At 47.9% G+C, this 24,449-nt stretch overlaps 1 protein-coding gene across 2 annotated transcripts in view; it reads left to right on the top strand.

Moving 5' to 3' along the window:
• Window positions 1-21,455, top strand: part of LOC138767170 (myelin protein zero-like protein 1) — a 45,051-nt gene extending 23,596 nt beyond the window's left edge. The window contains exons 2-6 of one of the 2 annotated variants that reach the window (XM_069944487.1): window positions 7,088-7,254; window positions 8,352-8,565; window positions 9,995-10,130; window positions 15,016-15,127; window positions 17,441-21,455. In XM_069944487.1, coding sequence (XP_069800588.1) covers window positions 7,088-7,254; window positions 8,352-8,565; window positions 9,995-10,130; window positions 15,016-15,127; window positions 17,441-17,542 — 731 coding nt within the window. In that variant the 3' untranslated portion in view covers window positions 17,543-21,455. Of the gene's footprint in view, window positions 1-7,087; window positions 7,255-8,351; window positions 8,566-9,994; window positions 10,131-15,012; window positions 15,128-17,440 lie in introns of both variants that reach the window. The other variant, XM_069944486.1, reaches the window with a different exon arrangement.
• Window positions 21,456-24,449: the final 2,994 nt, after the last annotated feature.

Below are 24,449 nucleotides of genomic sequence, written 5' to 3'. Positions count from 1 at the left end.
TGGGTTCAATATAGGCACTCTGGAGAAGACGGACCATAAGGATATTACCAAAAATAGTCGATCCTGGAGTGCATTTTATGGGGGTGGGAAAAGAAAGTGTAAGATCGTTCCGTAGGGTGGTCTATTCTCCAGAGATCATACAATCCATGGGTGCGGACAAGTTTCTGGAATTCCCTGGACAGTTTTGCTTGGTCAGCTGAAACAGGTCTACCCTCCACAGAGTGCCTATCAGTGAGCTCCGAAAAAGGAACATTAAAGTCGCCTCCTACCAACCTCGGGCCTGGGGGATACTTAGAGAGTCGGGCAAGTACTCTACGGAGGAAAGGAATTTGTGCCCTGTTAGGCGCATAAACATTACAAAACACTAGGCCAGGGGTACTCAACAACTTTAAGTGTGGGTCACTTACCGGGGTCTATTGTCAGGTGAAGGTCCGAGCTGAACATCAGTAGGAAATGTGTTTTGTTACTTTGTCACAAACGTTCAACTATTTATATACAGAATTGCTGCTTATTAGCGGGAAAATTGGCATTTTTTTTCTCTCTCACCAGGCCTTTGATATTAGGTACAAAGGGGGTGACTGCCCTGGTAGTATATAGCCCCCCTGTTGCTCCCCCAGTAGTGTATAGCCCCCCCTGTGCGCTCTCCTTCAGTAGTATATAGCCCCCTGTTGCTCCCCCAGTAGTATATAGCCCCCCTGTGCGCTCTCCCCATGTAGTATATAGCCCCCTGTGAGCGCCCCCCTGTGCGCTCTCCCCCTGTAGTATATAGCCCCCTGTGAGCTCCCCCCAGTAGTATATAGCCTCCCCGTGTGCTCTCCCCCTGTAGAATATAGCCCCCTGTGAGCTCCCCCCAGTAGTATATAGCCCCCCTGTGCTCTCCCCCTGTAGTATATAGCCCCCTGTGAGCTCCCCCCAGTAGTATATAGCCCCCGTGAGCTCCCCCCTGTAGTATATAGCCCCCTGTGAGCTCCCCCTGTAGTATATAGCCCCCCCATGCGCTGTTCCCCTGTAGTATATAGCCCCCTGTGAGCTCCCCCCAGTAGTATATAGCGCCCCTGTGCTCTCCCCCCAGTAGTATATAGCCCCCCTTGTGCTTTCCCCCTGTAGTATATAGCCCCTGTGAGGTCCCCCCTGTAGTATATAACCCCCTGTGCGCTCCCCCCAGTAGTATATAGCCCCCTCAGTAGTATATAGCCCCCTGTGAGTTCCCCCCTGTAGTATATAGCCCCCTGTGCGCTCCCCCCAGTAGTATATAGCCCCCTGTGAGGTCCCCCCTGTAGTATATAGTCCACCTGTGCGCTCTCCCCTTGTAGATGCCCCCCAGACAGAAAAAAAAAATAACAAAAACAACTCACCTAGCACCTCGTTCCCCGCTGCGGCTGTCGTCTTCTCTTCCCGTCGGTCCGGCCCCCGGCTGATACGTGCTCTGTAGGGATGTCCCGGGGATTCCCCAGCAGAGCGCGCATCAGTGACCTCAGCGTACGCCGCCGGCCTGCACTTCCAGGAAGGACAGGCCGGCAGCGTACACTGAGGTCTGTGGTGCGCGCTCTGCTGGGGAATCCCCGGGACATCCCTACAGAGCGCGTATCAGCCGGGGGCCGGACCGACACTGCCCCCAGCCCCACAGGCGTACTGACATCTAAGGACAGTACGCCTATGGGGCGGGGGAGGCAGTGCGGTGGGGAGCGGGACGGACCGGATCCGGGGCGGTTAGGAGGTCTGACCAGGGGTCCGGACAGCTGGCCTCCGCGGTCCGGGTTCGGACCGCGGTCCGCCAGTTGAGGACCCCTGCACTAGGCGTTTACCCTGTACTGTACCCTCCACAATTACAAACCTCCCTCCTGGGTCCGCATAAGTAGAGGATATGGTTATGGGGCATGTGTGCGAAAACAAGATGGCCACACCTGCAGTTTTGTTCCCCCTCGAGGCAGATATTACTGTGGGAAAGGAAAATTTGGCAAATTGGAAGTTTGCCGAGGTATCAAAGTGGGTCTCCTGTAGGAAAGCCACGTCCGCTCTGAGATAACGCAGTTCCCTCAAGGCCAGGTGCCTTTTTGAGTTAGAGTTTAGGCCCTTGACATTCAGGGAAACACAGTTAATCATCGGGACAATGGGAAGGATAGGACAAGTAAATGAAGTGGCTTACCCGAGTCCAGCGAGCAGAGAAGGGAGGCATTTCTGGCAACAGATGACCAAACTGAAGATCTTGGACCAACCCTGGAAGGAAAGACTGAGGGGAAGGAGGACAGGGGAACAAACAGACAAATTACATTAAAACAAGACAAAACTAGTACGGACCCAAAAGGATCCCAGGCACACGGCCACTCATCCTGACCAAACATATCAGGACAGGGGGAGTAACAACCCAAGAAGGTCTCAGGAACGATGGATTCTATAGAATGAGACCAGCAGGTTGTAAACAGGTACCCCAGAGGGGGGAGAGAGAAACGCCATAAGAGGGAGAACATGTAACAAAACCACATTTGTTCCAACAGTGCTCGTCCACACAGCTATGATAAGAAGACAGCGAATTGAGACCCAAATAATCTTAAGGAAGGGTATAGACCACAAAGTCAAACTATGAAACGAATAACAGGCTTAGGGAAGCCAACTAGTCAACCGCATGAGACTCCAGAGTAGCACAGTCCATCAGATCTAGACATCGTTCCCCCGGGCAGGGATGGTAGAACTTCCCGATCGGCGGCGTCTCTTCTGGCTTCGGGCCTTCTCCCAGACCGCGGGTGGGGGTGGGGGGGCAACTGACCACTCAGAGACTTTGGGGACAGGTATGTCCAAGGTAGAACAAAAGTCTGCAAGGTCCGCCAATGTACGTAGAACCGCGGAGCGACCATTTCTCCTAGCAGACAGGGCAAAGGGGAAATTCCACCGGTACTGAATTTCGTGATCCCTAAGGGTGGTGAGTAGAGGACGTAGGAAGCGTCTTTTTTGCAAAGTGATCCAGGACAGGTCTGGGTATAGCTGAACAGGGGCACCGTCAAATTCAAAGTCGCGCAGCAGCCGAGCTTGAGCCATTATTTTTTCTTTAACAGTACAATCGTGTAAACAGCAAATAACGTCCCTGGGGGGGCCCGAGCATGGTTTGGGCCAAAGGGCCCTGTGCGCCCTATCAAACTTAATTTTGTGAGAAGACGGTTCTTTTAGGATAATATTGAACAAGCCCTCCAAAGTGGAGATCAAGTCATCATCCTGAGTCGCCTCTGGCAGCCCACGGACCCTGATGTTACACCTCCGTCCCCGATTATCCAAATCCTCCACGTGCCGCTGCATATCTTCCAGGGCGGCTGTTTGTGAGCAGACAGTAGATTGCAATTGTCCGATATAGGTGCGTGTGGAGTCATGATCATCTTCCAAAGTGTCAACACGCTCAGAAATATGGTGGATATCTTTACGCATCTCAGCAATTTCAACTCTGCACGCTTCTCTGACCTCAGCAATGAGGGACTGGAAATCCTCTTTGGTCGGGAGTTGGGAGAGCATATCACGAAAGACTTGCTGTGAAGGGCCCCCCGCATGCGAAGCATCAGAATCTGAGTCCGTGTGTTGGGGCCAATTCCCATCTTTTTTAGTCGTGGCTCTAGTGGAGCAAGACATTTTCCTACCACCTGTTACTGGCTGTCCTCTCTTGCGCTGGGGCTTAGGAGCAGCGTGCATCAGATAGTCAGAAATGCGTTGCTGTCCCTTCAATAGGGCTGGACTTGCTGCAGACGGGTTGCCCCCAGAATCAGAATTACGCTGCTGCCCCTTTAAAGGAGTTGGACTTGCCGCTGGCAGGCTGCCCCCAAACTCAGAAATGTGATGCTGCCCCAGTAATGAAGCTGGACTTGCTGCAGGCAGGGTGCCCCTAGAGTCAGAGACACGTTGCCGCCCCTTAAAGAGAGCTGGACTTGCTGCAGACAGGGTGCCCCCAGAGTCGGAGATGTGCTGCTGCCCCTGTGAGAGAACTGGACTTGCTGCAGTCAGGACGCCCCCAGAGTCAGAGATATGTCGCTGCCCCTTTAAGAGAGCTGGACTTGCTGTAGGCAAGTCACCCTCAGGATCAGGAAAGTGTTGTTGCCCCTTTAAGCGTGTTAGACTGGCTGCAGGCAGGCTACCCTCAGGGGAGATGGGCTTGAAGGGGTGAGATACAGCGTCCACTATGTCCCTATATGCAGGCTGGATATGTGGGCAAGCCAGAGTGCAGCCAGCAGGTGAGGAGAGGGTCGTGCTGGGGCTTCCTATGACGGGCAAAATGGCGACTCACCACGTGGGGACCTGGCTGGTAGAGGAAGATCTCCACGTCGTTCAGGGGTCCTGTCGGTACCTGTCGAAGCCGGAGCTCCACGGCGGGCTGAGGAGCCTCAGGAGGGAGGAAGAGGACAGGGACTCCCGGCAGCAACAAAGGCGTCAGGTGGACTCCCGGGCCGGACAATGGCGACGGTCCCGAATGTGCGGCAGGAGAGAGCGGGACGACGTCACAGTGTTATCCAGGAAGTGACGTCACCGTGTTATCCAGGAAGTGAAGCCATGATGCAGTAGTAAGTGCAGGGGAAAAAAGCTCTTTATGTACATTTTTCGTAATAAGTGTATATTGGGGGTTTGTATAACTTTTGGGGGGCAATACAATACTTAAAGTGACAGTCACCTCCTTTTTGCATTTTGACATCTCTACACAGGTGTAAAGGGTAAATTTAGCAGTTTTCATATCATACGTCATGGTGCTTGTTCAAGTAAAAAGTCATCTTTTATCAATTGCAGATTGTATTAAGTGAGCGTGGCCTCACGGCATTAGCGCCACTTAGCCCTGCCCACAACGCCACAGTTGGCCCCGCCCCCTCGCCGGCCATCGGAAAAGGCTGGCCGAAAGGTCAAGACCCCACCCCCTTTACGCCGGACAACCAATGGGCGTCAAGGTGCGTGGCTAAGTGGCGCTAATGCCACGAGGCCACGCCCACTTAATACAATCTGCAGTTGATAAACGGACACTTTTTACTTGAACAAACACCATGACGTATGATATGAAATAAGGTATGAAAAACGCTAAATTTACCCTTTTACACCTGTGTAGAGATGTCAGAATGCACAAAGGGGGTGACTTTAAATAAATATTTTCACTGGACTTCTCCTTTAACCCTTACTACTTTTCTTTGTGACCTTGAAGCTCTGTATGTTCGCCCATATAACTCGCCATCTGGTTTATTCCAGCACAGTTGTATCAATGTGGTCCAATACTGTAACTGGGTAATATGATCACCAGCCTGACCCACAGAAAATCAGTGTTCAGTGTGTCATAGGAAGTGGTCTGTGGTAGGACAGCCGACTACAGGATGACATCATTGTGCGTCAGTTGTCTACTGGTAGCTCTCCGACCCCTCCTCATCCTATCCAGCTCTTGGTGGTTGCTGCCGCTGCTATTGCTATGGGATCAGGGTATTTAGTAGTTATATACTTTTTGCATCAGAATGGGATACATTTAAGTGATTATGTGAATCTAAAAATGCAAAAAAACAAATATTTTGTGAAAATGCAACACGTGAACACACCTTAATAAAGAAGTCCCTTTTAAATCACTCTCTATGTGACAAGGTTTCTCTAGTTACTTGGAGTAAAAAAAAACACCAAAACTGCATATTGTGTAAACTGTCCCCAACCCAGTTATACATCTCACATGGCTGGACTCCTCCAGCTCCAACCTGATTGGCTAATAACCTGCCATTGTCTGCATAGGAGCTGTGGACACAATGGTAGGCTTAGTAATGTGAATATGCTTCCATCTATTGAGTGCCTAGCTGTATAATATGGCATCACACTATGCTTGGTGGAGGTCCGGCTACTGGGACCAGTATTGAATTGGTTGTAATTCTCGTAACTCTTCAGTCTCCCCTTGAATGGCACCTCAGAGCCACCTCCAACCCAGCTAGGACTGTCTGCAGTTCCCTGCACAGCCAGATGACCAGGGGAGGCGCTGTGCAGGAGCTATATGGATGCTCCATAGGGAGGATAAAAGGATTCTCTAGAATAGTGCCAGGTTTATATGCTCTATATGCTGTATGTTGCTGTATGTTGCTTTCTGCATGGTTGGTGCGGCAGGATCCATGTACCTTTCCATGAAGCAGGAGCTCGGCCCTGTCATGGCTGCTGCGTGTGCGCTCAGCCTCTCCCCTGCTGTCAGATGTATAATATAATGAGCATGGCAGCGCTGGGTACACACATGCCTCCTCTGAGAGGGATTAGCGGACAGCGTCAGCCGGCGGGCCGCGTCCAGGAAGCAGATTGTTTATGAAGTTTTCTTCTGGCATCCTGGCCAGCTCCCTAGAGGAGGGGGATGTCCTGCAAGGGACACATCTGTCAGCAGCAAAGACTACTTATATGATAGAGACACCATAAAGACAACTCCGTGCAACTCCAGCTGCTGCACAACTACAACCCCCAGCATGCTCAGTGTCAGATTATTAACATATTTTTGTTTGAACACCACTTCATAAAATTAAAAAACTGAGATATTTATTAAAAGGGGTATTCTGCTCCAACACAAGTTCTGATACGTTGCTGCCCATGGTGACACTAACAATTCCTTCCACACTTGTTATTATCTATTCAGTCTCCTTCCCCCAGTTCTCAGCTGCTGCTTTCTGCTGAAGACACAAAAATCTGTGTATGAGCCTTTCTCTCTTTCTCCCCCCCCTCCTCTTCTGAAACAGCTGATGTAAACAAGTCCCTGGCAGGCTTTATCTGCAGCATTGTAGTTTCTTTGTAATACCCGGAGAGATTATCACAGTGAGTTCATCAGCAACTTGACCTCAGAATAACCCTCCCAGCATTACAAAGAAGCTACAATGTTGCAGATACAGCCTGCCAGAGACTTTACATCAGCTGTCTCAGAAGGGAGGGGGGAGGAGCAGGAAACACAGAGAAAAGTTCACACACAGGTTTCTGTGTCTTCAGCAGAAAGCAGCAGCTAAGAACTGGGGAATGAGACTGAATAGATTAATAACAAGTATGGAAGGAATTGTTAGTCTCACCATGGGCATCAAAAGTTATGTTTGAGTGGAATACCCCTTTAAGTGATTTCCTTCTGTTCTCTCCTCAGTACATTATGCCGCGGCTCTGGAGGTCTACGCACCAAACGAGTTATTCGTTGAGAATGGAACATTCGCAAAGTTACCTTGTACCTTCAAGTCTTCAGAAGTGACGGGCAGCACAACGTCCATCACGTGGATGTACACGGAGGAGGGCTCTAGTTCATCGGGTATCGTGGTAAGAGGAGATTCTCTTATCACAGATTGGTTAGCTATAGATGGGTGCTGTCTGTCATAGGCAGGTATAGACGGCTGCTGTCTGTCAGTGGCGGCTATAGACGGCTGCTGTCTGTCATAGGCAGGTATAGACGGCTGCTGTCTGTCATAGGCAGGTATAGACGGCTGCTGTCTGTCATAGGCAGGTATAGACGGCTGCTGTCTGTGGCGGCTATTGATAGTCCTTGTCTCTCGGTGGCGCTCTCACAATCCCCAGGCTTATGAACTTTCAGCTTGGCTGAGCATTCATGTAGTGTAAATGGAGGGTAGGATAAACCACTTCCATACTCCCCTGGCAGCAACTGATTAGGCCATCTCCAACCATCACTTGTAAACCTTCTCTCCCCGATATCATCTGTCAGGGGAGAACCGGGAAACCCCCATCTACATTAGATGGTTACCCTGTCCCATCAGAAGTGGTGGATAATGCTGTTACTTATGTCTATGGGGCCTTTAAAGGGGTACTCCAGCAAAAATATTTTTCTTTGAAATCAACTGGTTTCAGAAAGTTTTATTTTATCTTGACTTCCAGTATTTATCAGCTGCTGTATGTCCTGCAGGAAGTGGTGTATTCTCTCCAGTCTGACACAGTTCTCTCTGCTGCCACCTCTGTCCATGTCAGGAACTGCCCAGAGCAGGAGAGGTTTTCTATGGGGATTTGCTGCTGCTCTGGACAGTTCCTGACATGGACAGAGGTGGCAGCAGAGAGCACTGTGTCAGACTGGAGAGAAAATACCACTTCCTGCAGGACATACAGCAGCTGATAAATACTGGAAGACAAGACAAATAGAAATAAATTACAGATCTATATAACTTTCTGAAACCAGTTGATTTTAAAGAAAAAGATTTTCACCAGAGTGCCCCTTTATCTTGAGTTTGAGCCCACAGGTAGCAGACTTCCTAATGTATCGTTATTGTGCACCTAAGGAAGTAGTGGTTTAGCTTCTACACTTTCCATACATAAGCGTTCTTAAAGGGCTGCAGCCGCTTAGGAAAGGGTTGTGTGTTATAAGACTTTGCATTTGATTATTTTCCAATCGCTCCCCCATTCCTATACAGATTTTTCATTACATCAATGGGAAGAAGTTCCCAGCGCAGGAGCCGCGCTTTAAAGATCGGGTCACCTGGGTGGGAGACATCAATAGCCGGGATGTATCCATCAAGATAGACAAGATCACCTTTAAGGACAATGGGACCTACTCGTGTTCTGTCCTGAACCCTCCGGATATTATGAGTACCCCAAAGCAGATAAAGCTGCGGGTGGTGGAGAAAGGTGAGTGACGTTATATCTTTATTCTCATTGTGTATGAGGAAAGTAATGCTCCAACCTGTATAAAGATGTATAGCAAATGCCTAAGGTCGTGACAGAATATGCCACCCCTTAATTCGTTGTGGTGAACGCTTACTGTTCTGCACCAATGAAAGGCTGACATATCTATCCTAATACATATAATAAAATCATAGGGATTTTTCCCTGAAGCTAAAACAGGCTTAAAGTGTCACTGTCGTGTTTTTTTTTTTTTTTTGCAGAAATCAATAGTACAGGCGATTTTTAAGACACTTTATAAATGGGTTTATTAGCTGAAAAATGCATTTTTATCATGAAAAAAGCAGTTTGACGCTCTCCCCCTCCCCCCTGTCTTCATGGTTTTCTATGGAGAGGGGTGGGGTGGAGGGAGATGAAGCACCAAAAAAAAGATAAGAGTTAATTTACAGCTACAACTCCATAGGTTACACAGGGTCCGACTGATGTAAACCAGTGGAGATTTCCTGATAATGAGCAGTGAATGATTGAGAGGAAGGGAGGGGGGGCCTGGAAAAAGTCATTTTGAATGCGGATAATGGCATATTTGCCTAATAAACTTGGTTACAAAGTTTCCTAAAATTGCCTGTACTATTGATTTCTCTAATTAAAAAAATGAAACGACAGTGACCCTTTAACTGGTTGCTTCAAGGGGACTTCAGAGAATTTTTTTTTATATTAACTGTGGTCAGAAATTTATACAGAAAAATCTCCATTCTTCCAGGAATTATCAGCTGCTGTATGTCCTGCAGGAAGTGGTGTATTCTCTCCAGTCTGACACAGTGCTCTCTGCTGCCACCTCTGTCCATGTCAGGAACTGTCCAGAGCAGGAGAGGTTTTCTATGGAGATTTGCTGCTGCTCTGGACAGTTCCTGACATGGACAGAGGTGACAGCAGAGAGCACTGTGTCAGACTGGAAAGAATACACCGCTTCCTGTAGGACATACAGCAGCTGATAAGTACTGGTAGACAAGACAAATAGAAATAAATTACAAATCTATATAACTTTCTGAAACCAGTTGATTTGAAAAGAAAGGATTTTTGCTGGAGTACCTCTTTAAAATCAAAGAGGAGGGATTTTGACACATATATCCTAAAGTGCTCTCCATCCTGCTCTTAGTTATACTCTGACAACCATTGGCTAGCTGAGTATGATGAGTTTAGGGAGATGTCTTAGCCCGTCCTTGTGAGCTAATGTTAGGTTGGGTTTGGTTACTTGGCAGTGTCTGTGCTTACATATACATGGACTCTGCTCTGTATACAAACCCAGCTGCGGCCCTTAAAGATCTGCAGAGATGGAGAAGGCCTCTTCAGGTACGGGGTGTAATAGGCCCGGGGTATTGTACCCGAATCATGGTCAGTACTTGCTTTCTTCACGGAGGTGGCTCTTGTCTTGCAGATAATATGCCGATATCCAACGTGCCCTTCTTGGTTGGTATAATATGCGCAGTTATCGGAGGAATCCTTTTGATCGCCATCATTGTGTTTGCAGTTGTTATCACCAAAAAGAAAAGGTCTAGAAAGGATTACACAGGGTGAGTTCCTATCTAGCACTGTATATAGTAATGTATGATACATTGATATATAGATACGGATGAATGCCTTTACATTTCTACAGTATACCCATAACCACATGGATGAGACCTGGTCCAGGGGCCCGTTTTTAGGGGGTAAAGATGAGCTTTCCTCTAAGTGCCGTGTGAACTTTGCAGAAGTGGTTTTGCATGAGGCGTTTGTGGTATCAGATTCGCCTGTACGATTTGTGTGGTTTTCCTGTAACAGGAGTGAAGGGAGGGCATAACACAGATTAACAGAGATATTGCCAGGACATGCCATCAGTTGGCATTGTGTGTACAGAGCCACTCCCGTCCAGGTGCTGGGGAGAGAACTGCAGCTCTGGGAAAAGGCAGAATTATCTATGGTACTTAACATAACATGGTGGTCCTAGGATAGTGTGGGTACCCTCTGCTATGGTGATAGGCCACCAGCTGTGATGGGTGGGGGCATACGGCATAGTAAAGCGACCCTCTCAGGTCATATAGCTCTTAGCTATGATGATAGGCCACCAGCTGTGTGATGGGTGCAGTTATACAGCATAGTACAGGTACCCTCTCAGGTCACATTGCTCTCAGCTATGATGATAGGCCGCCAGCTGTGTGATGGGTGGTGGTATACAGCATAGTGCAGGCACCCTCTCAGGTTACATTGCTCATAGCTATGATGATAGGCCACCAGCTGTGTGATGGGTGCAGTTATACAGCATAGTACAGGTACCCTCTCGGGTCACATTGCTCATAGCTATGATGATAGGCCACCAGCTGTGTGATGGGTGCAGTTATACAGCATAGTACAGGTACCCTCTCGGGTCACATTGCTCATAGCTATGATGATAGGCCACCAGCTGTGTGATGGGTGCAGTTATACAGCATAGTACAGGTACCCTCTCGGGTCACATTGCTCATAGCTATGATGATAGGCCACCAGCTGTGTGATGGGTGCAGTTATACAGCATAGTGCAGGGACCCTCTCAGGTCACATTCCTCTTAGATATGATGATAGTCCATCAGCCATGTGATGGGTGCAGTTATACAGCATAGTGCAGGCACCCTCTCAGGTCACATTGCTCTCAGCTATGATGATAGGCCACCAGCCATGTGATGGGTGCAGTTATACAGCATAGTACAGGTACCCTCTCAGGTCACATTGCTCTTAGCTATGGTGATAGGCCACCAGCTGTGTGATGGGTGCAGTTATACAGCATAGTGCAGGCACCCTCTCAGGTCACATTGCTCTTAGCTATGGTGATAGGCCACCAGCTGTGTGATGGGTGCGGTTATACAGCATAGTGCAGGTACCCTCTCAGGTCACATTGCTCTCAGCTATGATGATAGGCCGCCAGCTGTGTGATGGGTGGTGGTATACAGCATAGTGCAGGCACCCTCTCAGGTTACATTGCTCATAGCTATGATGATAGGCCACCAGCTGTGTGATGGGTGCGGTTATACAGCATAGGAGCGAGCTAACAATCTGCAGTGGTATACTGTGCATGGACACATGCTGTGCTGGAAATTGCATGTAGTTTTGTTTTCTTGCACGACTGGGTGATCCGGGGTCTCTTCTTTCTTCCTTCCATTGTAAACCACTTAACAATTCTGATATTCAGCCATGTTGGATTGTGCATGAGCCGGGTCTGTCGTCCTCCTTCATCTCCACACGATGCCAGTCTCTTGCTCTCCCTTACAGACTCCCCTGTATGATGTAGACGATGGAGTAAGGCCATATAACTGGTGTAATTGACTCATCCGCTGCATTTCTCCCATGGTAACCACTCTTCAGGCTGCTGCTTTGTGTGTTTTCTGTGTTGGCTTTAACCGTTAATCGCTTCCTGTCTTCGGTGTGCTGCTCTTATATCTTTATATACACGATTTTCTCACTGGTAAAACATCTGTTTCCTACTGTATCTAGCACATCAGGGGGGGAGCTGAGTACAAGAAATGGGAGGATGGTTGAAGAGATGTGTCCTCGGCACCAGCGATATGAGAGATTAGAAGGAGGGGGAGCCCTCTTTACTGCTCATGTGCAGCTGGGGAGGAGCTCATGTCAGCAGGAGGGCTTCCTGCGCAGAAGTTAAAGGGCAGCATTATATAAGTAGCTTTAAAGTGATGGAGTACCCATTTTAAAGGGGTTCTGCAGAGGAGAAAAAAAGTTTTCAGATCAACTGCTGTCAGAAAGTTATACAAATAAATTGTTGTATTAAAGTCTTCTGGTACTTATCAGCTGCTGTATGTCCTGCAGGAAGTGGTGTATTCTCTCCAGTCTGACACACTGCTCTCTGCTGCCACCTCTGTCCATGTCAGGAACTGTCCAGAGCAGGGGAGGTTTCCTATGGGGATTTGCTACTGATCTGGACAATTACTGACAAGGACAGAGGTGGCAGCAGAGAGCACTGTGTCAGACTGGAGAGAATACACCACTTCCTGCAGGACATACAGCAGCTGATTAGTACTAAAAGACTGGAGATTTTTTTCTTTTCTTTAGAGCCTAGGAGTCTATGCTCCATCATAAACCTGTTCTATAGGTTACATATACAACCCTGGCTATGTACAAATTGACATGATTTTTTTACAATTATTGGGACAATGAAAAAAATCAACTATTAAAATTTCTATTTTGTCGACAGCTCCTATGCAGATTTTTGTGTCTCCATGGTAACACACACTCATACTTTCTTCCATCTGTCCTCTGCTCTGTACTAATGTACATTTTGTAGAGAACACACAGAATGGAGTGGGATTTTAAGATCAGACTACACCGCTTGATTGTAGTCTGTTACTATAGACACCTGTAACCAGTATAGGAACTGTAGAAGAAAATGGTGGATAATTGTTAATAAAGACCTTTTTAATTAAAAAAACAAAACAAAACCTTTTAAGTATGTGCACGCTATGAAAAACAAGGGCCGTATTTCATAACATTGGCCATAGTTGTACAAACAACGGCTGTCATGAAATACAGCCGATGTTTTTACATAGTGTGAACCTGGCCTTATGGTGTACATAGCCTTTGTTTATGGCGAAGTCTTATCCTATATCTTGCTAGGTCTGTAGGATAACCTGCTGTGCTGCATTGTGGGCAATGTAGTGTTTAGATATAATAGTCTACAACACAGGTGTCAAACCTACAGCAGTGGCCACGCTACAGTTCTCTTCATGCCTGGACAGCCACAGCTTTACTGGGAATGGTAGTATTGTAATGGCTGGAGCGCTGCCAGTTGACACCGCTGGTTTGCAGCAATGCATTGCACTGTGGGAGCACAGGGAAGGGTATAGGGGGGTAGGTCAGCTGGCAGAATTTTGAATGCTGCTCTGGATGTAAATGGGGTATAATATAGGAGTATAATATCTAGACGTGTGCGGAGTTCTTCAGAAGCAGTGGGAAGTAGGGAGAATCCTGTAGGCATGTAGTCGTATTTCCTACACAATCCCATCATCCTTTCTAGAGACCCCTCCACTACTAATAGGCCGAACCTACATGTAATACTCGGTAACTGCTCACTTCCATCTCTTCTATCCTCCACTCACATCCAGAGCCGCCTTTCCGAATTCTGCAATCATGTGATTTCCCACAGTGCATTGCTCTCTAGGAACAGGAGAACTACAAATGCAGCTCTGGGAGTGACTGAACTATTAAGGGCCCAGTAATGATAAAGTGCCGCTCTATGCCTTGTAGGGGCCACACCTGGGTATAGGGTGCCGCTCTGTGCTGTGTAGGTGCCACACCTGGGTATAGGGTGCTGTGTAGGTGCCACACCTGGGTATAGGGTGCCGCTCTGTGTCAGGTGGGGGCCACACCTTGGTATAGAGTGCCGCTCTGTGTTGGGTAGGTGCCACACCTGGGTATAGGGTGCCGCTCTGTGTGGGGTGGGGACCACACCTGGGTATAGGGTGCCGCTCTGTGTCAGGTGGGGGCTACACCTGGGTATAGGGGGCCGCTCTGTGTTGGGTGGGGGTCACACCTGGGTATAGGGTGCCGCTCTGTGTCAGGTGGGGGCCACACCTGGTATAGGGGGCCGCTCTGTGTCGGGTGGGGGCCACACCTGGTATAGGGGGCCGCTCTGTGTCGGGTGGGGGCCACACCTGGTATAGGGGGCCGCTCTGTGTCGGGTGGGGATCACACCTGGTATAGGGGGCCGCTCTGTGTCGGGTGGGGGGCCACACCTGGTATAGGGGGCCGCTCTGTTTCGAGTGGGGGCCACACATGGTATAGGGGGCCGCTCTGTTTCGGGTGGGGGCCACACCTGGTATAGGGGGCCGCTCTGTGTCGGGTGGGGATCACACCTGGTATAGGGGGGCCGCTCTGTGTCGGGTGGGGGCCACACCTGGTATAGGGGGCCGCTCTGTGTCGGGTGGGGGCCACACCTGGTATAGGGGGCCGCTCTGTTTCGGGTGGGGGCCACACCTGGTATAGGGGGCCGCTCTGTCGGGTGGGGGCCACACCTGGTATAGGGGGCCGCTCTGTGTCGGGTGGGGGCCACACCTGGTATAGGGGGCCGCTCTGTGTCGGGTGGGGGCCACACCTGGGTATAGGGGGCCGCTCTGTGTTGGGTGGGGGCCACTCTGTGCCATGTAGTGCTCACATTGTCCTCCACATCCAGTGTTGAAGTGCTTCCCTGTGTTACGTTTTGCACCCCTCTCCCCTCAGTCCTGTTAGACGCCATTTTTGTGGTTTGTGTTTTTTTTATCATTCTATGTTCCTCATTATTTCATCATTGGTTTTACTTGTGTTTTTTTCCCTCCCTTTTTGTTTTTTTTGTTTCTTTCCTGCTCCCTGTGTTTGTCCCCGTCCATGTTCCTACCATCCTGCCATCTTATTTATTGTGTCGACTTGTATATGTTCCACCGTTCCTTCGCTCGCTAGCAGCGGCGACGGCGGCCAGACAGAAAGCTTGATGTCTCCCGTTAAGCAGCCGCCACACAGGTCTCCCTCTGATACTGAGGCCCTGGTAACCGGCGCCCCCTCTGGAACCATGCAGGTAAATGCTTCTTGTGCAAGCCGGCTTTATGTTTTGCAGTTATTATTTTGCTTCAGTTTTGTGGATTGACTGCTTTTATGTTTTTGCTGCTTATTGGATTGACAAGTGACGGGGGGTCTTGATGCTGAGACTACGAGCCGCCAGTTATTACCAGCAGAGGCTATAACATTGGTTTAATGCATGGAGCTGTCAGGTGAGCTGGAGGTGGACACTCCTCCATTACTTATGCCCTAAGGTAGTGGTGTCTTCCAGCTGTTATGAAACTACAGCTCCCAGCATGCCCAGACAGCCGATGGCCACTGGTTGGATATCACTACCAAAAGGTGAATTTGCAACTTTAAACAACAACTCTGGCCTCCAGCGCTGATGCCGCGTACTGTCGTTCGGTCCATCTTCTGGTTAGCGAGGAGTCGGGCCCGCTCAGCCAGTCAGCATCTGAGGTGGGACCCCGTGGCAGGCCTGACACGTCACATCCTGGGTCCCCCCTCTAACCAGGAAGTGGCATTGGGCTGGAGCGGAGGTACACAGCATCAGCACTGGAGCCAGGGAGGTGTGTGCCTGTCACTTCTTTCAGCCTCTCCCTCCCCTGCACTTTTAGAAAAAGATCTCCCTGCCCAGAGTAACCCTTTAAGGTTCAAAATACTAGTGTGAGTTATTATTTTGAAACAACGCATCCCGAGCATATGTTAAAGGTCCCTTGCCCGGAGTACCCCTTTAAGTGGGAGAAATGCTGTCTTTAAAGGGGTTGTCCAGCATTAGAAAAACAGGGCAGAAAACAGCGCCGCTCCTGTGCTCAGCCCAATGAACAGCAGCCATGTTTCCACCCCGGGCCTTAACCCTGACAATACGGAGATGCTGCAGGTTTCCGTGCACTGCATGTTGGCCTAGGAACATAAGGAAGGGGTCTGTCCCCTTTAAGGCTCTTCAGTGTAGAACCGTCCTTCTCACTTTCCAGGTTAAATTTAAACCTTGTTGCCACCTCTGTATTACACAGGGGGCGGTCGTCTCATCTCCCTCACCTCCCAGCTATTCTGTTACCATAGAAGATGACGGCAGCCTCTTCTCACTGCACACTGACTCTGGGATGTCTCACAGCCGTCACACCATACAGATATACCAGAGGGCTGACATGTGGGAGACATTACAGGGATCATTACTGTCCTGGGTGGAGGGGCCTGTCTCCTTTATGGGGGATGTCAATGAATAAAGAAATATGAAGAAAATCTTTAAATAATAATGTAATAATTATATACATACTGTTTATAAAACAAAAACATTATTATTACCCTTAAAGGGATTCTCCTGTTTTTGGAAAATGCCTTTTTGTTAGGTCCCATGACCTTGTGCTGATCACAAAGCGATCCTCGATGATCAGCTGCAATCCGGGGAAACCCGATCAGTAAGCATTCAGCTTCCCTGCAGCGCCTCTGCAGGACAAATGCAGTATTACACAGAATTCACTAATGGGTTCTATAGAGAGGGGTTTCTAAACTGGACAACCCCTTTAAGTAGAGTCTGACCGTCTTTCCTCAAGCTCGTGAAGCGGACGTCCGCAGACGTATCTGCCACACTCTCTGTTTCCTTCTGCCGGGATTTGTTCTGACATCTTGGAGAATGGTAAATTCCCTCTGGGGTCGGGTTGTGTAATTAACACTGCAGCCCGAGTGACGTGACAACTCTTTTGTCTGGTTGCTATGGCGACACTGCATAACAACCCCTTCCTGTTACAGAAACTTTTTGTGACTGCTTTCTTTTTACATTTTACCAGTCCAGACATTTCTGTAATGGCGCTACTTCTGTGCTCAGCTTTTGTGCGTTATTGCAGCTCAGTTCCATTGAAGTAAATGGAAGTAAGTTGTAATACCACTCACAACCTGAGGACAGGTGTGGCGCAATTTTTGAGAGGAAGTAGCTATGTACTTTTCCTGGCAACGCCCTTAAAGTTATTGCCAGTCAATGATTGTGCCAGGAAACTGTGCAAAATGGAAAAGTGCAGATCCCTTTGTGGTATCACAGGATGCATCACTTCTATCATATATTCAAAATCCTTCACACAAGGGGAGGAGCGAATAGGTCACATGATACTGTGCTACAGCCAACAGATCAGAAGGGGTGGAGGCAGGTCGACATTTACTGGTGTCATTGAAGAACTTTGTAGAAACCGTACTGTAAGGGGAACTGGGGCGTTCTTTAAAGAATAGCGCCACCCCTGTCCTCAGGTTGTGTGTGGTACTACAGCTGTGAGCTGAGGACAAGGGCGGGTGCAGCATACGATGACCAGAATAACATGGTGTCCCCCTTCTGTTTCCTCAGGGCCCAGTAATATACGCTCAGCTGGATCACTCAGGAAAGGCCGGCAGCCAGATCAACAAATCCGAAACCGTGGTCTACGCCGACATCCGGAAAAACTGCTGACTTTCCTGCCTTGGACACACAGATGTAAATTCCATAAGCCACATTTTTTGTTCTTTTTTTTTTTTTTCCCATGAGACTTTACGCGACACAGAACGATTGTCGCTCACACTCGGTGTGCGCCGCCCAGGACCAATGCATGTGACTGTAGAGGTGTGTATTGTATATGTAATGTACAGCAGGGTCTATGGCGGAGCAAGGTTCACGGGACCCTTGAATGTACAGCGGCGGTTCCAGGTGCCTTCACCTACGCCACGCGTGGACCCTGCAGCAGTGAGGTATTCGTGTCCGCTGGTGTGTTGTCCAATTTATACACATATCATAGGGGTGGTTTTTAAACTTTTTCGCTGAACCCTGCAGATATTTTGCCATACAGCATGAGCACCGTACGTATCCATGTATAATGTATATATAAATATGGAGGGGCTCCTGTATTACTACACACATTCCTGCAGATGGACCAAGATTATAGGTGCTTTACCTGGTGCAGCTGGCACGTCGCCTGAGAAGAGGGCCACGAGGTCTCATAGCAGACGTTAAAAGTATTGTGGCAGATGTAGCAGAGCTGAGCGTGCCCGGTCCGTGCTTCTTTATAGGATTGCAGGATGAGCCAATGTCATGACCCTCTTGTATTATACTATTCTTACCCCTCCCGGAACATAACATTACCCATAACATTACAGTTGTAACTTCTTCATATATTTCCAGGAGGAACAATAGAGGGATCTGAGCACAGAGGAGAGAAAATGGGTTTTATTAAAGCATTACTGGCACTTAAAACAAAACCTTATAAGAACTCACACAGATCAGTCAAGACAAGTCGGTGACCATCAGGCAAGCACCATTTCCTTCTAGATCTATTGACGCTAGGTGATGGCTGTCTGATGATGGGGATCTGGCCTGTGAGTCCTGACTAGAGATGAGGGAAGTTACAGTAATTGTTACCTCAGCAATCCGCTCATCAGCTGCCGCTCCTCCCTGGGTGATGGGGAACTGTGAGACATTTCGCAGGACTGGCTCCAGCTGTTCCCGGCAGCCGGGGGTGAGCGGCAGTCGGCTGATCATCTCTAGTCCTGACAGCCACATCCTATATAAAGCTTTGGGACATAACACATTCAGCTCTGCTACATCTGTGTATGGATCCAGATTCCACTCCTAGGCGCGAAGTCAGATGACGCTTCCTCTCCAGCCCCTTCTGCTCTTTTAGGGACGCAATCGCCAACATTTATTTTAGCTTCTTTAAAGACAGGAAGTGTTCCAGCGCATGAAACCCTTCAGTTCACTCATTTCATATTAATTTATTTTGTATTATACTGTAGTTCCCAGAGGCGGTCTTCAATGAAGCTGCCCCCTCTCCACAACACCCAACCTTCTGTGACATCACTAATCCTGCTGGTGACATCACCTAGATAACTCCGCCCCTTCACTGTCCCCTGTGTTTGCTCCTTTTCCCTGAGGTCGTCTTATGATACCCCCAGCTTTATAGGTCATTCAAGCATTATTCCGCTGCCTACTCACTTTACTGTAGGCTGTAAAGCAAGACTCTTACATGGACCAGGCGGCATTGTTGGCTGTTTGGCCACTAGGTGTCAGCACTGGTCTAGACCTGACTAAATAATAAAAATAAGCACTGCCATAGTGGTGTCAGAATAAGGACACCAGTAACACTCCACCTGCTGAGCCTTATCCAGGACACCATAAGGGACATGCTTTATGGTGACCTTTGATTTTATCCTTTATTTTTTCCAGCTGATGCAGAACTACAACCCCCAGCATGCCCCGAAAGCTGCCGGCTGCCTGTATATGATCCGAGCTGGAGTTTTGCAATAGCTGGAAAGCCACAAGTCGGGGGACTGACTGACCAGAGACTGAACAAGCAGGGGGTGTGAAGAGGAAAAACTGCAGAAGTCTGAATGCAGCTCTAGGTGTGACTAGAGCACAGATGTCAAACTCAGGCCATCCAACTGTTGCAAAACTACAACTCCCATCATGCCTGGGCAGCTAAGGTGGAGGGCCTGAGTTTGACAGCTATGGGCCCTAAGTGGGAGGGGCCCGCTACTAATCCGCAGCATTAACCGATAAGACTCTAAAATCATGGAAAAGCAAAAAAAACAAAAACAAATCTTGTGTAAATACTTTACTTAAGGCCCGGAGCTGCATGCCTCCACGTGTGTTTTTTTTTCTGCCATATTTTTATAATATATTTAATAGAAAAAAAAGCTTAAAAAACTGGAAAAGGAAATTCTGAAAGTCCCCAACAAGGTGACGGCCGGATAGTAAAGGAAGGGGTGTGGTAATATGTCCGATAGTAAAACCTCCAGAGCCATATGTATATCCCCACATAGAGGCGGCGTATGGTGTAGAGGGGCAGGGTGGACGTTGGCGCGGTCTGACAATGTGGCCGTCACGGAAACCTGAATGTTTGTGTAATTATTGTAAAATAATAATAATTGGCGTCATTCCTCTCGGCCTGTGTAGGTGTCGTGTTTTGCCGTTTTTATCCAGCGTTCGTTTGTCCGCCCTTTTCCACGTTGCTTGAAAATACTCCCGGCTGCCTTGAACACGACGGTCTTGTAAGTTCTCTTAGTATGTACATACAGTCACCTGGGCGCAGGTATCATAACTTTCCGTGGTATAAATCAGCGGTACATGTCAAGTCCTAAACCTTCAAATCCATCTGGTGTAAAACGGGAGAGGAGGGGGATGCAGCTGCAGCTTCTCATACAATTGGGTGGTAAGGAGGAACAGCATCTGATTGGCTCTTAGAGGTGTGATGTCAGCAGTGCTGACTGCTAAGGGCCCGCCCACTCTGACAAGGTGGAGGAGGAGGCCTAAGGACGCCATTGCTCACAGCATTAGGTCTATAGGGGTTTTCTTTTTCATAGATGGGCTCTCCATGTTTCCTGTGGACAGGTGGTATTCATATAGGGATTTCTGCTATTAGTTTACTGTGCATGGGGAGGAAGTGGTCAATCAGTGGTGGGCGGGCACAGGGGCGGGGCATCCCCAAAATACAACAGACAATCCTGTAAGATGTTCAAGACCAAATAGTCTTCAGAGCTGACATTGACGTCTGTTCCCTTTAAGAAGTCAGGCGTAAGGTTCTCCCCTCCCCCTTGACCGTTTTATGTTTATTTTTTTGTATCTCGGATTATACGTTGTTCCAATTTATACAGTATCTTTGACTGTCCTTAAAGCGCCTGGTCGTGTCATGTGACACATCCATCGACCTTAATCATCGTTTTTATTGCTTACGCAGTTTATTTCCATATTATTGGTCTCTGGTATCCAGCTGGACAGGGCATGTGGGAGGAGACCTGTAGGCTCCTCCCAGTTGTCGGTTTCAGCAGTATATCAGGGATGGGGAATCTGTGGCCCTCCAGCTGTTGTAAAGCTACACTCCCCATCCCTACAGTATTAACCCTGTGCCGCCATCATTTCCATAGACCATTCTCCCCGCGCCCCTGTAGCTGCCACAGCCGTCAGTGTGTAATATGTACAAGGTGCCTGAAATCGGCTGCCGAAAGCCAGGACACATGACGCCTTTTCGGCAGACGCTTTCAGGCTGCTGGTGATTCTATGAATGATGGCGGCCCCTCCGGACAGGCACAGAGGCTGCCCATACTTTATAACATTCCCGGTGAATATTTTTCATTTCTTTTGTATGGGTTTTATTTTTTTTTTCCATATATTTTATTTTGTTCTTTACTGAATTGTAAACTGGAATATTTTTCATGCCTTTTTGGATTGCATTCAGATGTTGTCTGCCGTCAGGTGTCGGGATCGGCGGTCGCCTCTCCCCACCCCCCCGGTCCTGCACCTCCTGTGGATTTCATATCAATGCAATTGTCAAAATTATATTTTCTGTATTTTTTACAGTTAATTATACTGGAATAAACTTATTTTGAAAAACTGATTTGTTGTAACAATGTGAGTTGTATCTGAGTGGATGGAGGGTCGCGGCCCACAGTACAGATCCCCATAGAGAAGTCGTGACAACTTCTAGGAACTTAAAAGGGGTAGTCCACAAAAAAATTACATTTTCTTTGAAATCAACTGGTGACAGTAAATTATATAGATTTGTAATTTCCAGTCTTCCAGTACTTATCAGCTGCTGTATGTCCTGCAGGAAGTGATGTATTCTCTCCAGTCTGACACAGTGCTCTCTGCTGCCACCTCTGTCCATGTCAGAAACTGTCCAGAGCAGCAGCAAATCCCCATAGAAAACCTCTCCTGCTCTGGACAGTTCCTGACATGGACAGAGGTGGCAGTAGAGAGCACTGTGTCAGACTGGAGATGATACACCGCTTTCTGCAGGACATACAGCAGCTGATAAGTACTGGAGGATTTTTTTTTTAGATATGAAGTAAATTTAAAATCTCTGGCATCGGTTGACTTGTAAGAAACTTTTGTGAACTATCCCTTTAAAAGATTACAGCTTAACAGCAAACAATAGAGATAGGTATTGGATTAGAGGGACCCCCAAGGAGCGCCAGGAGGAGGGTGACCTGTCTGTGGAGCCTGTACACGTATCCTTCATCTCACTGTGTATTCCAGGAGGTAGTATAATCCTCCCTCCTGTCCAGCCACTATACATCCCCCCAGGTGGAGCAGAGGAATGTGCAGCATGTCTGGGGTCTGATCACCTTATCTCCCAGCAGCCACCACTCCTCCATGGTATCCTGGCCTGGAAGCTGTCAGCCCGGACAGGGCGGCTACCCCTCTGCATGACCCCTGAGGATTACACAACAGCTGTGTTACAGCTCAGATCCATTCACTTAAAGGGGAGTTCACAAAACAAAACTTCTTTCAGATCAACCAGTGCCAGAGACTTGTAATTTACTTCAATTCTAACCTCTGCTTTCCTGCTGATGGTGTCACTGTGCAGGCTTTCTTCCTTCTGTCATCGCTTTCTCTGTGGTTGGCTCCATTACTGGGCAGAAACCAGTGACACCTATGACTAGGAATGTGCATCTCTCCTCATCCTGGCTCTGGGACGCCCCCTAGTGGACAGTCAGCATGACTTTTCTCATTCTTCCTTCTAGTAGTCCTATTCCTGTAACTTCATAGCCAATCAGGCGGGGTCTGCCCTATACCGTTACTGCATTGTTAGGGCTGCAGGTTGGTGCTTTACACAAATTATCTGTGGTAGTTGTAACCAATAGTGTCACCAATCTCAGGAAAGATACTAGGATCAATTCATAAGATTATGTATGTACACAGTGACCTCACCAGCAGAATAGTGAGTGCAGCACTGGAGTATAACACAGGATGTAACTCAGCATCAGTAATGTATATACACAGTGACCTCACTAGCAGAACAGTGAGTGCAGCTCTGGGGTATTATACAGGATGTAACTCTGTATATACATTACTGATCCTGAGTTACATCCTGTATAATACCCCAGAGCTGCACTCACTATTCTGCTGGTGGGGTCACTGTGTATATACATTACTGATCCTCAGTGACCTCACCAGCAGAATAGTGAGTGCAGCTCTGGAGTATAATACAGGATGTAACTCAGGATAAGTAATGTAATGTATGTACACAGTGACCCCCCCAGCAGAATAGTGAGTGCAGCTCTGGAGTATAATACAGGATGTAACTCAGGATAAGTAATGTATGTGCACTGTGCACTGTACTGATCCTATTTCTACTAATATGGGACAGGTCTATATCTGCAATAGGGGATATGATAAAGGCATTGTGATGGGAAAGTGATAAAAGGCAAAAATAAAACTAATTTAGTTTATGGAGAAGCCTATTAGAGTGTACAGGAGCCGTCTCCTATACAGTGAAGTAGCCATTCCTTACCTGCACATAAGATTTCCCTGCTGTTACCCGGTCGCTCTTGTTCTGGATCAATTCAGTAACATGACCTGCTGTAAACATGCCCTCTAACTCATCTCCTGTACAACAGCACCACCTAGTGCTCACAGGTGAGATAGCAGCACTGCACCTGAAAGGGTGATTACTGTCACTCCCAACTCATCATCTTTTCATTATGAAAAATAAATAAAATAATTAAATGCAAAATTGCTTGTATTCGTCTCCCTACCATTTCAGTGACATTTTGGGGGTTATTGCATTATTTCTGAAAAAACAGTAACTTTCTAGTTTGGCTTTTGTGCATTCATTACACAGTCATCCCAACAGGTTCTTTATGCTGCGGGTCAGTACAATAACTGTGTTACCCAATGGGAGGGGGGAAAAAGTGTAAAAAAGTTTTAAATCCCCCTATTCTGGTCCCTATAAAGTTATAACCATGATTTTGCACTGCGATCTTTATGGCTTTGGGGTGGATGGGACTTTATGATCACTTTTTCTTTAATTTGTTTCTGGGATGTTACCAAAAACTCTGGGATTCCCCCCCCTTATTCTGTTTACAGCGTTCAGGATTTTCTAGTGCTCATGAGAACTTTATTTCTATAACCAGTCATTCAATTGCTTTTATATCAATATAATACACATGTTCTGAATTGATCTATAACAGGGATGTCAAACACAGGCCCTCCAGCTGTTTTAAAACTGCTGGACAGTCATGATGGGAGTTGTAGTTTTAAAACAGCTGAAGGGCTTGAGTTTGACACGTCTGATCTATAACATCATAACTCATACGGCCTTGTCTGTGGCAGAAACAGTGCCTGACTGTATCCGCACCTGGCAAATCACGCTCTACCAGCTCTCACGACTGCTCGTGGCATCTACAGGGTTAAACCGTGGTGATCAGACTTAAGTCCAATCTCAGCAGTTGCAGGTGAGTGTCCTATATAGGTGATTATATACAGCCGGCACTCACTGCTCCTGGCGTAGTGCTGTGCAGCGATGCCAACTTGTATCCATATACATTATTAGACACGTGGATGTAATAAAGGGGCCCTCCTCTGCTCTAGACTAGTGTTAAACAGA

This window comes from Dendropsophus ebraccatus, chromosome 11 (assembly GCF_027789765.1).
Source record: "Dendropsophus ebraccatus isolate aDenEbr1 chromosome 11, aDenEbr1.pat, whole genome shotgun sequence".
NCBI classification, from domain to species: domain Eukaryota; kingdom Metazoa; phylum Chordata; class Amphibia; order Anura; family Hylidae; genus Dendropsophus; species Dendropsophus ebraccatus.
This window is presented reverse-complemented; position numbering and strand designations above follow the sequence as displayed.